The sequence below is a fragment of the Astatotilapia calliptera genome, chromosome 8 (assembly GCF_964374335.1).
Source record: "Astatotilapia calliptera chromosome 8, fAstCal68.1, whole genome shotgun sequence".
NCBI lineage: Eukaryota > Metazoa > Chordata > Actinopteri > Cichliformes > Cichlidae > Astatotilapia > Astatotilapia calliptera.
This window is the reverse complement of record NC_137429.1, coordinates 16,015,903-16,031,674: the sequence shown is the minus strand read 5'-3', so window position 1 is coordinate 16,031,674 and position 15,772 is coordinate 16,015,903. Positions and strand designations below refer to the sequence as shown.

General features: G+C 40.2%; 2 protein-coding genes across 4 annotated transcripts in view; one reads left to right on the top strand and one right to left on the bottom strand.

Moving 5' to 3' along the window:
• LOC113019335 (sulfotransferase 1C1-like) lies at nt 1-10,298 on the top strand. The gene is made up of 7 exons (XM_026162965.2): nt 1-804; nt 1,432-1,560; nt 2,799-2,896; nt 3,118-3,244; nt 7,048-7,142; nt 8,666-8,846; nt 9,906-10,298. The coding sequence occupies exons 1-7, from the start codon at nt 618-620 to the stop codon at nt 10,016-10,018; spliced, it is 930 nt and encodes a 309-aa protein (XP_026018750.2). The 5' UTR covers nt 1-617; the 3' UTR covers nt 10,019-10,298.
• atp2a1l (ATPase sarcoplasmic/endoplasmic reticulum Ca2+ transporting 1, like) overlaps nt 10,278-15,772 on the bottom strand; it is a 21,721-nt gene continuing 16,226 nt past the window's right edge. For 2 of the 3 annotated variants that reach the window (XM_080305110.1, XM_026162961.2), the window contains 10 exons: nt 15,376-15,594; nt 15,176-15,287; nt 14,793-15,016; nt 14,455-14,675; nt 14,160-14,362; nt 13,985-14,070; nt 13,773-13,906; nt 13,545-13,662; nt 13,317-13,434; nt 10,278-10,940 (listed from right to left, as the gene is read on the bottom strand). In XM_080305110.1, coding sequence (XP_080161236.1) covers nt 10,921-10,940; nt 13,317-13,434; nt 13,545-13,662; nt 13,773-13,906; nt 13,985-14,070; nt 14,160-14,362; nt 14,455-14,675; nt 14,793-15,016; nt 15,176-15,287; nt 15,376-15,594 — 1,455 coding nt within the window. In that variant the 3' untranslated portion in view covers nt 10,278-10,920. Of the gene's footprint in view, nt 10,941-12,991; nt 13,038-13,316; nt 13,435-13,544; nt 13,663-13,772; nt 13,907-13,984; nt 14,071-14,159; nt 14,363-14,454; nt 14,676-14,792; nt 15,017-15,175; nt 15,288-15,375; nt 15,595-15,772 lie in introns of all 3 variants that reach the window. The other variant, XM_026162962.2, reaches the window with a different exon arrangement.

The following is a 15,772-nucleotide window of genomic DNA, read 5'->3' as shown; positions in this document are numbered from 1 at the left end:
CTCAGATTACAGAGGAAGCAGTCAAGACAGTATTGTGAGGAAAAGTGGAATTCATACGTAACTAGGAACGTTACATAAGGGCACTTTAGTGTAGGTCTGCTGGTGCAAGTTCCTGTGATCGCAGACTGATAAGAACCTGGGTACAAGCACTCAGGGAGCCAGCTTACAAAGATAGAAAGAGGGGCAAAAAGAAACATGTTTTAAAGTGACTGAGGCACTCAGACTTCAGCTGGGAGTTCATTGTTTCTGAGAGGCCGCTGAGAGACTCCTGCTCCCGCATTCAGATCTGGGAGGCGACTTACGCCGCAGACCACGAGAAATCAAGAGGAAACAAGGCAGCGCTGCTGTTGGCCAGGATCATGCAAGGAGGAGATAATGACAGTTTAAAAAGGAAGTAAACACGCTGACTGTGGGACTGACAATCAGGAAGAACAGGACCATTAGAAGCTGGGATTTATGTGGCTCATTGGCAAATCAGCAGTGAGTGTTTGACACAGACAGCTGAAGGCAGGACCTCGGGAGTTTGTTGAAGTTTTTTTTTTCTCTTCAATTTAAAAGAGGCAGATTTTAGCTCTCTGTTCTTGATTTCCTTGAGGCAGCTTTTGGCAGTGTAAAAAATGTCAGAGGAGAAAGAAATGACTTATAGCGAGGCTATTCATAAGGCCAGCTCCTCCATCACACGCTTCCCTCTCATCCCAGTCAGAGGAGTGCCTCTCATGAACTACATCGCCAACAACTGGGACAACATCTGGGCTTTTCGTCCCGATCCATCGGACCTCCTCATCGCCACCTACCCCAAAGCAGGTACTCAGAAACAGTGTTAGACACAAAGTACTGATCTCAAGCAGCTTTATTTGCGTTCTTACATTTCTAACACTTTACACTTCCACTCACGGGTATGGAGAAAAATACTGTGCATTTTCCTTATCTGTTGCAAATTCAGATGTTACATGAAAATATGCAGGACTGCACTGCCAAAACAGCATAGAAAATGAAGCACACTTTCCCTTTTCTCTTTAATGCAGCACTTTAACTTGTGAGGAAATATTTTTCCATTGTGGTGTTAATGCTTTCTTCTTCTTCCATTACTTGATTGTTAAGTAGTTTTTCCACTAAGTCTACCAAAACATTGTGTGTGTGTAACTGCTTAAACAAGCAGGCAATAAAGGAAAACACCAGTAACTCTAGACTAATCCTGTAATTACGCCTTCATGAAGTGTGAGAGTTATAATTTAAGCAAACAAACAACAAAGACAGGCTACTTTTCCTGCCCTTCAGTCTCTGGACTAATTTTTTAGACTGTGGAATCTGCTGTAATGTGGCACTACTAAGTAGCTGGTGTCAAAAAAGACGTTTGTTGGACTGTTGTTAATGTTTTTACTCAATGTGGTGAGATTTAGCAGTGCACCGTTTGATGTCTCTGTCTCATAGGGACTACATGGACCCAGGAAATTGTTGACCTGCTCCTTCACAATGGAGATGCTGAGGCCTGCAAACGAGCCCCCACACCTGTCCGCAGTCCATTCCTAGAGATCGTCTCCCCACCTCCCATCCCTTCAGGTGTGTGTTTTATCTATGTTTTTATTCTCTACTGTGACTCAGCAGGTTTAACATGTAGTTGTAGCATGTCAGAACTCACAAAAACAAGTCAAGGAGGAATGTTTCTGTAACGGATCGTTTTTTTCCCACCCCAATCAGAGTCAATGAGTTCTCAACCCATAAGCATATCCCTCCAAAGAAAAGACTTGAACTGGAGTTCTGTAGGCGATCAACAAAAGTTACTGTAGTTGGGTCATTTCAGTGAACGCAGCTGTGCTTTTCCAACACAGATTAGCCATATTTGTGTTTGACTAAACTTTAATACCAGCCAGTTGAATTTTTACAATGAAGCCAACTTTCAAGCATGTCACGGTGAACTAACAGGCAGGTTTATAACAATAAGTCACAGACAGCTAAAAAAGTAGCTGTAGTGTTTTGCTGCAGGGTTTTGGCACAACAGTCAGTGTTACTACTGTCTAAGGAAATCTTAAATGTACTGGGGTGCTAGACTTACCACTATATCCAAACCATTAGATACAAGAAAGAAAATAATGAACTTTACCCTCCCACCCTTTCTCTCCCCTGGACTGTTGACTCAAGAAAACATGCCTATGTTTCATCAGTCTCTAATCACTTCAGGTGTTCTTACCTTGATTATCCAGACTTGGTCCCCTACTGTGTTTGTTATTTTTGTCAGGTACATTTTTATATTGTATTTATTCATTTTCAGTCATCTGGGAAAAAGTAAAAACAGGACTTAAATATACTTCTTCTAATTCAGGTTGGTTATTCAAAGAACAGATACCTGGAAGGCTCCATGTTAATGCAAACGGTTGTATAACAAAACACTGAGCTAAATGACATTACATCAAAATAGCTGGATGATATCATTCTCTTGTAGTAGGCTACTACAAATGATCTTGCAAATACCTCAGAATAAGGTGAAATCCTATTAGTTCACAATATGCTGAGTCATTCGGTCATTTTAGTAGAAATCACGACAACAGTTGCTCTGGTTTGGTGCTAAGTAAAATTGAATTGAATTAAATTAATACTGCTGTCACATTTTTTGGGAAATTTGCCTTAAGTTAAATGGCCGTGTCAACTTTTTCTCCTGTTTAATGTTATTTTAACCATGTTTAAAAAAAGTAAATTCAACAATGCTAATAAGCAGTTTCCATTGGTTGGAATATATGAGAAATCATGGAATACACATGTTAAGTTTTTCCTGTGTCCAATTCCCTGGATTTATGTCTCAGGTCTTGATCTTCTGGAAAAAATGGATCCCCCGAGAGTTATCAAGACGCATCTTCCTTTTCAGCTGGTGCCTCCTGGATTCTGGGAAAACAAATGCAAGGTGAGACTTCTTGTCTATCAGACTTCAGTGAGAGTAGAAATTCCTCATTTTATTGCTTCTTACTAGACAGAAAACTCATGCAGCTTGAAGGTAAAAGGTTCATGATACGGCACGTAAATGAGGTGGGAGGTTACGAATGCCATGCTAGACACAATCTCATCAAATAACATGTTCTCTGTACTGTGAATATCTTTTTGTGTTCCTCCTGATTATGTGGGAAGTCGATCTACGTGGCACGCAATGCCAAAGACAACCTGGTGAGCTACTACTACTTTGATCTTATGAATCAGACCCAGCCTGAGCCAGGGCCCTTTGGTGGCTACATCCACAAGTTTATGCAAGGAGAGCGTAAGTATATTTCCCTCTGTGTCCTCATACCTATTCTAAGCCATCAATAGCCCTATATGTTTACCCACCAAAGCAGCGTCTTTGGTTGCCTGGAGGCTTTTGTGAACAAAATATGTGATGGTGGATGGAAACTATGACAACTTGTGTAACTGCCTTTTATGCTTGAGTGGTCATGATAAGATTAGTTGCACCCTGAGTGGCTGTAGCGCGCATATCTTGGGAGGATCTGGATGAAAATGTAACCTTTTTTTAAAAATATATAAATAAATGGAATATTTCTTCATCATGACAGCCATAAAAAAGCTGCTTCTTTACTGCTATTTCTTTTGTGCTTTTTTTCCCACCATATGTGCCTTGTTAGGAACATAGTTTGCTTTGTAAGTAAGTATGAAACCAATCACACAACTTTATTAAATTTCAATGCATTCATTCCAGAATGGGAAAAAAAATGATTTCCTTAGAAAAAGACTTAAATGGTTGCTGTAGGGTCATTAAATGATAACTTTTTGAAATGTCTTTATATTAACAATTGGATATATGTTAACTACCTATAAATGAAGTCACTGGGTTGGGTAATGCAAAGTGAATTATTACCTGACTCCTCTCAGCTTGTTGAGAGGAGAGTGTTTAGTTGTGATAGAAATCAAAATCTTGGTGACATATAACCAGTTTGGCTGCTTTGCTGCTGATTTGACTGGAACATATTAAAGCATCTGTGCCAGTTTGGTGAAGATTAGGGAACAAAAAGGTGGCCTTTCATAAAACACAATATGGTGAAAATGTACATAATAGGTTTCGTTGGGCTTGATTTATTTAACAAATTTAATGGTCCGTCAGTTAATCAGATTCAAAGATAGATCCTTTGTTTGCAGGAAATTACATTGCCATTTACATGCCATAAACACTGACATAAACAATATTAATTCCTAATAAAGTTAATAATTTATGAATAAATAAAACACCCAGTAACTAACATGAAAATATGCAAACATTTTGGAAAACTCATATTATTAGTACTGTGCATTAAATGGGCTTACAGCAGCTGATATGAAGGACCTCCCGAGGAGCTCAGACTGCACTTTGGTTCAGTCAGTCTTTGACTGATTTGCTACTTTTGATAACCTCCAGGGATTGGAGTGGGTGTGCAGGTTCATCAGGTAAAATCAGATCTAAAATCTGGCAAAGTTCAAACATTACATGCATAAACTCATATTCCACCTTGGCTCACTGGTTGCGCTCGACTGCTCAAGGCACAAACATGAAACTTGTTCATAAGAATCAGAGGCTTGTCAGTTTGCCAGGAACTGAAAACATGTACCGTTCATGCAAATGTGTACTGATGTGTAAACTTTTGACCCAACCCTTATTTCTTTATGCTTTGCTTTCAAGGAGCCCTTTAACTTTAAGTGGTCTTGAGCAATAGTTCTTCAGGTTTTCTGAAGGTCTTTCAAAGTTTTCCACTGGCTGCTTTTTCAGTCATTTTAAGTCACTGTACCTCACTATTTTTAAAAGAATATTTTGTTTATTTTTTTAAAATCACTTAACACTGATTTATAAATCATTCAAGCACAAAAAGGCACCCAATTCAAGGGATGAACCAGTATTGTATCTACTCAAAACAGACAGCTTCACAAAGAACTGTGTTGTCTTCATAGCGCTTGTTAAAAAAACAACACAACATCCACTTACGCTTTGCGAGCTGCCGCTCCAAACATTTTATTAATATCCTTATGCCACACCACAGACCAGTCTTCTTTTATGTGCTCCCCCTTTTTTTCATTAATATTTTTCATTAATATTTTTTCTTTCTTTTTTTTTGTGAACACCATCAGAATATAAGATAAAAACAAATCCAGTTCACTAGTTTTGCAGATTAAGCCTAACTGGTCTTTTGACCATATGCTCTGACCTCTGACCTTTTCCACATACCCATGTCCATCTAGTAGTTTCAAGTCAGACACTGTCTCTGCATGTGACACATCAACATTTTCATCTTCCTCACCACATTGTTCCTCCTGAAATGTCTCTTTAGTCTTCAGTAAGTTGCGACGGTTCCTTCTGAACACATGACCGTCTTCAGTTCTTACGTCACATGATCTCGGACCTGATTCCTGAAGAACAATGGCTTTCCTGTTCCATGCATTCTGATCTTGTATTCTCACTACATCATCCTTTGCAAGCAATCCAAGTGCTCTTGTTCCCTTGTCGTATTGCTGTTTTTGTTTCCATTTCAGATGCTCTTGCTTTTTTATAATTTCTTCACTCTGCTTGCTCTCTGCATAGCAGGGCAAAGTTGTGTGTAGCTTACGACTCATCAGCAGTTCTGCAGGGGATAAACCACAGTCAAGAGGAGCAGTCCTGTAGCTCAGCATAGCTAAATAAGGATCTGATTGACTGTCTGTAGCCTTCTCCAGAAGCTGCTTGATGTTGTGCACTCCTTTTTCAGCCTTGCCATTTGCCTGTGGATGTTGAGGACTTGTGTGACATGTTTAAAGCCATATTCTCTTGCGAAATTCTGCCATTCTTTGCAATAATAGCAAGGACCATTGTCACTAATGACAGTTTCTAGAAATCTGCTCTGAAACTTCTTACATGTTTCACACTTTCCGATCATGTTCTCAATGTCTTTATTAATACCAGGCCGGTACACAGTGTCTCTAGCCCTCCTTTTACACTTTTCTATTCCCAGTTGTCCCTCATGTATTCTTTGAAGTATCCCTTGTCTCAGACTATGTGGTATCACAATCCTATTGCCTCTCAACAGCAGGGCCAGTCTCCTTGGATAGTTTCCATCACTGTTTGCAGCTCCTTGTCTACAGCCGTCTCCTCACATACTTGTTTTATCTCCATGGACTCACAAAGTAACTCCCTTAGTGCTGATGTTCTCACTGTTAGGTATGAATTTTCCAACAAAGTTTATCATTCCCATCACTCTGAGCACACCTCTCTTATCTTTCGGGCGTGCAGTGACTGTAAATTGTGTCTTTAGACACTTTGTTACTAGCAGCCTGTCACAAAAAAACACACTAATTTGTTTCAATTTCTTTAGCTGAATCTGTGATGATTCTCAAAGAGCTATTAGCTGAAACCTTGGCATAAAATGTTTTAAAGAATTGGAGGACAAAAGAAGTGGTAGACAGACCATGACAACAGCCTCATTTTTCAACATGACAATGATCTTAAAAACACTGCAAACGCAGTAAAAGCATACCAGGATAGAAAACACACACAATAGGACACTATAAGTCATGGATTGGCCTCCCCAGAGTCTGGACCTTAACATTACTGGAGCAATGTGGGATCATTTTGACAGAGAACCAAACAAAAGGAAGCCAACATCTTTAAATGTCCTTCAAAAAGCAAGAGAAGTACGGTATCTTTGAAAACTACTGAAAGAAATTAAGCTGCCTGTATTGTAGAATAAAGGTGGTCATACCAAATATTGATATTAAAGCTAGTCAGAATGACACATCTGTCAATAAGTCACTGTACGTACTTTTAATTTTCCTAGTATAAAATAAAGAAATGATGAATTATGTAATCATAATTCATCACTTTGCAATAATTCATCAGCTCTGCAGTTACACAGCTGTAAAGTCATTAAAGGTGGTCAAGTTTATCAGTCTCTTATCAGCCGACAGTTACTAAAATACCTACTGTCATAAATGTTGATGTTAAGCTGTTAATGAGGCTTTACGATAGCCGTAAATATAAACATACACTCAGCATAAACCTGGACTGGAGTAGGAGAAATGTTTTCATCAAAGCTGCTTGAATGAATGGCCTTTGCTCTGCTTCTACAGTGTCATGGGGCTCCTGGTATGATCATGTGAAAGGTTACTGGCTGGAGCGAGAAAAGAGGAATATTCTGTACCTCTTCTACGAGGACATGAAAGAGGTGAGGAGAACATGTGGATTATAACCAAAGCATGTTGCGCAACCTTCTTCAAAGCAAACGTAATAAACGCAGCGCATTCCTTTGATCTCATATGTAAAGCTGAGATTGAATGATTAGGAAGCCTTGTTATAGACGCAGATTTAGACCAGCTTCATGTATAAAGGAAAAAAAAGAAAAGTAATGCCAACTGTCTGACATACAGCTGAAAAGAAAGAGCAGATTTTTTTGTAAACAATGTGACTACCGGCAAATCTCCTATTTCTGAAGATTTAAAAACAAATGTACCATACTCTTAAAAGACATTCAATATAAATTAAAAAAATACTTTGAGATATTGTTCAAAGAACTGTATATATGTATTAGTTGCACGACAGAGAAAGTTGGACTGCACAGTCCTGTGGAAAACACCCAGTGATTCAGTTGCTTGTAGAAGCACCTTTAGCATCAATAACCTGAAGTGAAGGTTTTCTGTATGACCTTATCGGTCTCTCACATCGTTATGGAAGACTTTTGGACCCTTCTTACAGCGTTGCTTTAGTTCATTGATGTTTGCAGACCTTTATTTAAACCCAGGTTTCAGTTAGTTTGAGGTGTGGACTTTGATCGGGCCATTGCTTACCTTTATTCTTTTCTTTCCCAGCCCTTTTGTGGTAGATTTGCTGCTGTGCTTGTGGCCATTGTCCTTTTGCATGATCTAATTTCAGTGAAACTTTACCTATTGGACAGATGGCTTCACATTTAACTGTAGATTACTTAACAGTTGGTATGAGGTGTTTTCTGGTGGTGGTCAGAGGGCCCGGTGGCGCCAGTGTCCGGCAGTGTCCGGCAGCCTCGCCTCTGTCAGTGCGCCCCAGGGTGGCTGTGGCTACAATGTAGCTTGCCATCACCAGTGTGTGAATGTGTGCGTGAATGGGTGGATGACTGGATATGTAAAGCGCTTTGGGGTCCTTAGGGACTAGTAAGGCGCTATATAAATGCAGGCCATTTACCATTTTCTGTTGATATGCTGTATTTGCAAACCTTTTATAGAGGTGCTCACCCTTCCTGAAGATCAGTTAATCAAGCGCATTTAATTAGCTTGCTTCTACCAACTGAAGCAGTAAAGGTGTACTTAGTTTTTCACAGGACTGCACAGAATCCCGTGATAAACATCCTTTTTCACATGACCAGTCAATTCATAAATATCAGCATACTTTATATTGTAAGCTAAATACCCTGAAGTGTTAGAGAGAGAAACCCAACAGGGCAATGATCTGCTGTGAGCAGTTGTCCACAGTGAGGAGGAAGAACTCCCATTTAACAGCTTCTCCCAATTTGATTTCCGTTATGTAATCTCTCCTCACCGGTTTGCAGTGTTTTGTTTATCACTTCTTATGATTTTACTTTTTCCGTTACCTTCAGGTATTTGCTGTTTTCAGTCGTAATGTGGTGACACCCCCTCTTGTTTTATCTGTTTGAACATCTGTAATGAATTTTAAAAATTAATAATCTCCGCACATACTCTGTCACATTTATTTTCCCAGAATCCTCGGCGTGAAGTGGAGCGCATCATGAAGTACCTGGACTTGTCGGTCTCCGATGAGGTCGTCAGCCAAATCGTGGAGCTCACCTCCTTTAAAAACATGAAGGAGAACCCGATGGCCAACTACTCCTGCGTTCCATCTCCGGTGTTTGACCAGTCCATCTCTCCTTTCATGAGAAAAGGTGCACTATTAAATTAAAGATATGCAGGAAAGTCAATCTCAGTCGCCAGTGAGTGCCTTACGTAGGGCAGTTAAAATGTCATGAACACCTATATTTGTCTCAGACACACAAATATCTTCATGTAATAATGTCACAAGGTTAAATCAACTTGTGAACAGTCTGAGCTCCTCAAAGGCAGCAATTACTGCTCTGCTACCTGTCCTTCAGTGCAGGGGCACCCCCTAGAGGTCCCTGGATTTTGAGCTCTCGCTTCTATTTTATTTATACATTACAACAACTTAACACTCAAATGAATAAGTCTGTTGGCAGATATTAACTAGAGTCGATTTAAAGTTTTGGAGGATTTTTAGTTCAAACAAGGCATCGTTAGCCTGGGCTTCTGCAACAATTATATGGTCAGTTTTTCCCCCTCACTTTTAACAAACCAGTCATTAAGTATTTAATCAGCACAATATAATTACATCTATAAACAAAGATACAGTTTTGGGAGTTTTACCTCTGTACACATCACAGTGGATCTTAACTCAAACAGTCAAGATGTAACTGAAATGCAGACGTCCAGGTTTTTAAAAAAGTATGGGGCTAAACATTACAGCTAGTCATACAGATAACCTCACATTTTCACAGGCTTAAAATGAGTTTAACAAACGTACATGATTTTAAATAAAAGGATTGTTTGATAAGTTCTGAAATTTCATGGCCTCAAGAAACTGCTTGTCAATCAATCATCTAATGACTACATATAAAAATGGCTGAAAAACATCCGGAGCAGTTCAAGCTGGAATTCTGCACTTTGCAGTTTTTGATTTAAAATCCACAGTGATACAAAATGTGAACAGTGTTTACACGCATGTTGTATGTTACATGTTATAATTTAATAAATGTATTAGCGGTAAATGAGACACTGTGTGGGCATTACATATGACTGTTTTGGAAAACATTTTTTAAGCACCAGTCAGTTATTCATTTGTGCAAAAAAACAAAAAAAACAAAAACATTGATAGAGGCGTTAGCATAAATTTTCCAACTTAACAAAATTGTCTTCCTTTTCATATGCAGGTGAAGTGGGTGACTGGAAAAACCATTTCACAGCTGAGCAATCAAAGCTGTTTGATGAAGACTATGAAAAGCAGATGAAGGACGTTGACATACCGTTCAGGACCCTCATCTAATGGATCCGGGGGTTTCTGGAATTCGCCGTGCAAACCAAAGACTGATGACTGTCGCTGAGCCACGCTTAAACAGCAGAAGCGAAAAACAAAAAAAACCCGTCATGGGCTAAAAAAAACCAAAATAGTTGCTATAAAATTAAAATGGTTTGACTCACATTTAATATGTATGGATGTTGAACACTGTAATCACTCATCCTCGTGGCATTTCCAGAGGAGGTCATCTAAATGTACTCCCAATAACAACATGCTCCACAATAAATTCACAAGTTTTTAATCATCACTTTATTGCAGCTTATCAAGTAAACAATATATAAGACCAAAAGTGTTGTGACTGAGTAGACATGCCCATTTTATGTCACGAGACCTCCAACTGAGTCCGCTGACCGCATGGTCATAGAGAGCGCTGGCGGCTGAAAGCAAGTGGTTTTTCTGCCCATATGAAGTCATTTTAAACAACCCTACACCACACTGTACAGAGCCCAGCTAAAGCAGGGAGGCTGCACAAGACACGAGCAACGAAGACTAGAATCAAAGTAATGAGCTGGAAAGTCAGTCATATGAAAATGGACAGAGGACGCAAAAACACAACAGCTGAGAATATCCAAGGTTAACAAAAAAAATAATCACCTTTAATACATACTTTACTTCTTAGAATAAAATCATAAATATTACTGCTTTATCTGGTTAATCAGGATACTTCCCCTCATTTTAATTCAATCTCCTTCCTTATACAGAGACTATTTTTATTGCAGATTTTAAACAAATTTTATTGTTTGTTTTTTTTCCATAAGGTTTTCTTTTTTCAGTCTTTTTCTTCTTTATGGCTCCCCTCTTTGGCTGTGATCTTTCTCTCTCCTCCGCTTCTTTCTCTTCAGCCCTGAAGATCCTCTTCTTCTACATCTCTATTTAACTTCTGTACCTGCTGCAGAGACCAGAGACACGTGATTTGGTAAACAAAGGAAAACTACATGATTTCTCGTGTGATAAGAAGAATGACACTTTGATAGCGTCTCTCAAACTTAAAGTGACAGGGCTTCACAAAATTCAGTTTGTGTACAGCTCAATATGGCATGCAGAGGATCAAAGGACGTCACAAGCATAAAAACATATTAAAACTACAAAATACAAGCAATGCATCAGAAATACATACATATAAACAGACACCTGCGCGCGCGCACACACACACACAGACACACAAATACACAGTGCTTAAAAATTTATAAGACCACCAAGGTAAGGGTGGTCAGCTGCCCTAAATTAACAGTTTTGTTAGTTTACTAAAATATTTTTTAATATTTCTGGTCTGGTTAATCAGCCTTTATACACAAGCCCTTTAATCAAAATGATATTTTTGATGCTAAAAAAGAAATATTGTCATTCCTGTATTTATAAATTTACTGTTTTACAAAATAATAAAGCACATTATTACTTCAAATGCCAGTTACTTACTGAGGACTTTACTTACTTTTTTGCCAGTACAGTTATTTTTTTACATTGCTGAACAGAAAATTAGCTTCAGTGTTTAATAATAATGGATTGGATTTATATAACGCTTTTCAAGGCACCCAAAGCGCTTTACAATGCCACTATTCATTCACTCTCACATTCACACACTGGTGGAGGCAGCTACGGTTGTAGCCACAGCTGCCCTGGGACAGGCTGACAGAAGCGAGGCTGCCATATCGCGCCATCGGCCCCTCTAGCCAACACCGGTAGGGTAAAGTGTCTTGCCCAAGGACACAACAACCAGGACAGAGAGCCCAGGGATCGAACTGGCGATCTTCCGGTTACAGAAGCGCTTCCCAATCCCCTGAACCACAGTTACCCTCACTTAGCTTTTGACTTCTCAGTCAGGTCTGGTGTGTTGGCTCAAATTAGAACATGAACTTGGTTAAACCCCCCAAAGAAATGTAAAAACTTTACAGATTTGTAAAATAGTTGTGTTTTCTTAAATTTCTTAAGCACTTTATCCATAAGCAATACATAAAATTAAATTCTGCACAAAATCCTGTTGAATATAAACAGAAATATGAAAACAAACAAACTTTGACACGACAGAAGTAGGAGGCCAACATGATACTGACAAAGACAAAATGCACATGCTCTTTATTTACCAGACCACTAAATGTGGCTGAGCTCACTCGTAGGCTGTATAGCGATCTATTATTTAGTGGAAACATTAGCTAAATGTCTCATTAAAAAGGTGCATTTTAAGAACTGCTTGAAATTATTGTTAGACTTCATATTTGAAGGTAGGTTCCAGAGTTTGAGGGTTTAAACATAAAAAAAGCTACATCCCCGATTTGTCTTCATAAGGAGAACAAAGAACAGTTTCACAGTATGACTTTCTTTCAGAAATATAAGCTAGTTTAAGAAGTTTAAGACAATTTAAGCCTTTATTTACAAGGGAGAGCATTTTAAATGTGGGGCTTACTTTATGAAAAAGTCACTGTTATTATTTATAAGCTTCATATAAACATGTAATAAATTATTTTGGAGTTTATTGCAGCTCTAGAGGAAAAAACTACACATAATGCTAACAGTAAAAGAGATTAAGAGTAAAATCTGTTGACAAAGGGAACAATTAATACTCACACAGACCTTTTATCTGCTTACAGCTATATCATAAAGTGCTAAGAAAAAACATTTGTTTAATGTTTATATAATGATTATAAAAGGTAACCTTGGTGAGATACAAAGTGATCTACTCACCTGCTCACGGTGATCTCACGAAGAAAAAAACAAAAACCAATAAACAGAAACCTCAGATCAACACACTCGAGGGTCTCCCCATACAGAAGTCATGATACCCAATGTTTTTCAATTTGATTTTCAATGAATGAGTAGTGAGGAGACCCCGGAGGTCACAGTGAGTCTGATAACAGCTTGAACACATTGAAATAACAACAAATACACAAACAGACAAACAGTCTCTACACAGCGCTACACACTGCAGTGTGAGCCTTGGAATACCTTGGTTTAGTTACAGGTTAATGGTGATGGGTTGGCTGAATTTAAGCTGGAAATGGACAAAAACAAACGGGTTACGTGAGTTAATGATGAATGGAGAGAAGTGAAAACAGGCAGATTAAAAACACAGAATCAAACCTGATTGAATTAAAATGAAATTAGATAAAGGCTAGGTTAATTTTAATAAGTTAAAATATTAATAAATAGTCTGAAAAGATGATGGTAGTAATGCATGAATGATTAAGTAAAACTATTATCTGTTATCTTAGGAACTGGGACAGATCTCTGTTTATTTTTGTTCTTGTGGATTTATAAAAGTGCTGCTTACCTTCAACATAGTTGCGGGCGAAGAACTTCAGCACCTCATCAATGGCAATGACGGGGAAGGAAAGTTTCAGGACCACCAGCCACTGCTCCACTGACAGATGGGTCAACTTGAAGATCATCTTGAGAGGAAAAGAATGGAAGTCAGATGAAGCTGAACCCCACGGAGGAAATCCACATAAACTAGAGCTTCTAAAACAAAAAAGATTTTCAAACTGAACTTCTGACTCACAGGGAGAGGATCAACATAGATGATCATGAAGTGCAGGGACATGGACAGGGTCATGGCAGAGAGCAGCCAGAAGTTGCTCCATGGGGGCATGCGCACCAGAGACTGATTCTCAGACAAGCTTGAAGAGGAAGAAGAAGAAGAGATGTGAGAGCAGAATATATCTGTTGCATGAAGAAACCTTTTTTTTTTTACAAGCTACATCCTCCTCTATCACATTCAAAGAAGTACCTGTTAAGAGCATTGCACATCTCAATGGTGACCAGTACAGACAGGGCCATGGTCATGGGAGGAGCAGCCTCAAAGATTTCACATTCCAGGCCTTCAAAGTCCTCGTTCTCATCGTGGCACTGCATGAAGTGTGACTGCACGGATAGGAAGATCAGTAAATGTCTACATCTGTGTTTAGTGGAAAGCAACAGGAAACAGAGAAAAACACTCACCAGCTGATAGTAGGTGACCCCGGGGCCAGTGGGGTCATAGATGAACCACCAGGCAGCGCCAGCAACAGTGGCAGCACCGACATATCCTGTTAGTGTAGGTGGATTGTGTCAGTGTAGACAACTGTTGTACCTACTTTCAATCAAAATCCATCCAAACTCACACAGTTCCACTTACCACCAATAGCCATGTATCTGAAGAACAGCCAGCCAGAGATCAGAGGCTCTTTGGGGGAGCGTGGGGGTTTGCCCATGATGTCCAGATCAGGTGGGTTGAAGCCCAGAGCAGTGGCGGGCAGACCATCAGTCACCAAGTTGACCCAGAGCAGCTGGACGGGGATCAGAGCTTCGGGCAGACCCAGAGCAGCGGTAAGGAAGATACTGAGGGAGGGTAATGGGACAGCTGAAGTTAAGCCAGAGACAAAAAGAAAGATGTGTAGCTGTACAGAGTGTGTGTCAAACAGGTCACTCACCAGACGACCTCACCGACGTTGGAGGAGATGAGGTAGCGGATGAACTGCTTCATGTTGTTGTAGATAGCTCTGCCCTCCTCAACAGCAGCCACAATGGAAGAGAAGTTGTCGTCAGCCAGGACCATCTCAGAGGCAGACTTGGCAACGGCAGTGCCAGAGCCCATGGCGATGCCGATCTCGGCCTTCTTCAGGGCAGGGGCATCGTTCACACCATCACCAGTCTGCGGTTGGAGGAGATGAAGTATGCATTAGACAAACCAAACCACCAGACAACACTTTAACACAACCTCTGTGTCGGTAACAGGTTTAGTTTGCATCCTGCACTGCTGGGCTCTTACCATGGCAGTGATGTCATCATAACCCTGGAGGAACTCAACGATCTTGGACTTGTGGGACGGCTCCACACGGGCAAAGCAGCAAGCCCTGCGCACAGCCTCGGACTGCTCGTGGAGAGGCAGATCATCAAACTCACGTCCGGTGTAGGCCCTGCCGGAGACATCCTCGTCCTCGCCGAAGATGCCAATGCGACGGCAGATAGCGATAGCAGTTCCCTTGTTGTCACCTGACACATGGAGAAGGAGAAAATGAGTGGAAACCTTGTAAAAAGGACAGTTTCCGGAGAATAAAAACAACTTTGTATGATTGTGTATTAGCAGAACAGAAAGATCCGATTTTCTGATGATAAGAATGGTATAATAAAAAAGCTCTCCATGACACTAACCAGTGATCATAATGACACGGATTCCAGCATCTCTGCACAGCTCAATTGAGCCAGTGACCTCCTTACGAGGGGGATCCAGCATACCCACACAGCCAACGAAGGTCAGGTCCATCTTAGGGGAGAAGGAAACAAATCAATCCAAGTTTTTACATGTTGTCATGGCTGTATCTCCAGGTTTCAGTTCAGTCAGGATGTCTAACCTCATAATCGGCAAACTTGGTGGAGTCCTCAAGGTTCATCTCCTCCAGCTTCAGTGGGGTGTCACGAGTGGCCAGGGCCAGGCAACGCAGGGTGTCACGGCCAGTACCCCAGTCCCTGATGACAGCCAGAATCTTCTCCTTGATGGCGTTGGTCAGAGGCACACGGGTGGTGCCGACACGCACATAGGCGCACCTGTCAATCACACCCTCAGGAGCACCCTAGGCATGAAGCAGGAAGATTGTAAAGGCGGCACAGAGACAAACAATTTCGGCCTGTTCTTTAATATTTATTCCATCTGCTACAATTTTTTTTTTTAAAGGAAAAATGCAAATACCAACAGAATTAATTTTTTAGGAACTTCTACACCAAAAAGCTGAAGATGTCAGCTTTAAGCTA

What these genes read in the sequence shown, in the direction of transcription:
- LOC113019335 (XM_026162965.2), top strand. Translation starts at nt 618, where the DNA reads ATGTCAGAGGAGAAAGAAATGACTTATAGCGAGGCTATTCATAAGGCC. An exon ending in CAAGTTTATGCAAGGAGAGC is followed by an intron (nt 3,245 to 7,047) that starts GTAAGTATATTT and finishes CTGCTTCTACAG; the next exon opens with TGTCATGGGGCTCCTGGTAT. An exon ending in CTCTCCTTTCATGAGAAAAG is followed by an intron (nt 8,847 to 9,905) that starts GTGCACTATTAA and finishes TTTCATATGCAG; the next exon opens with GTGAAGTGGGTGACTGGAAA.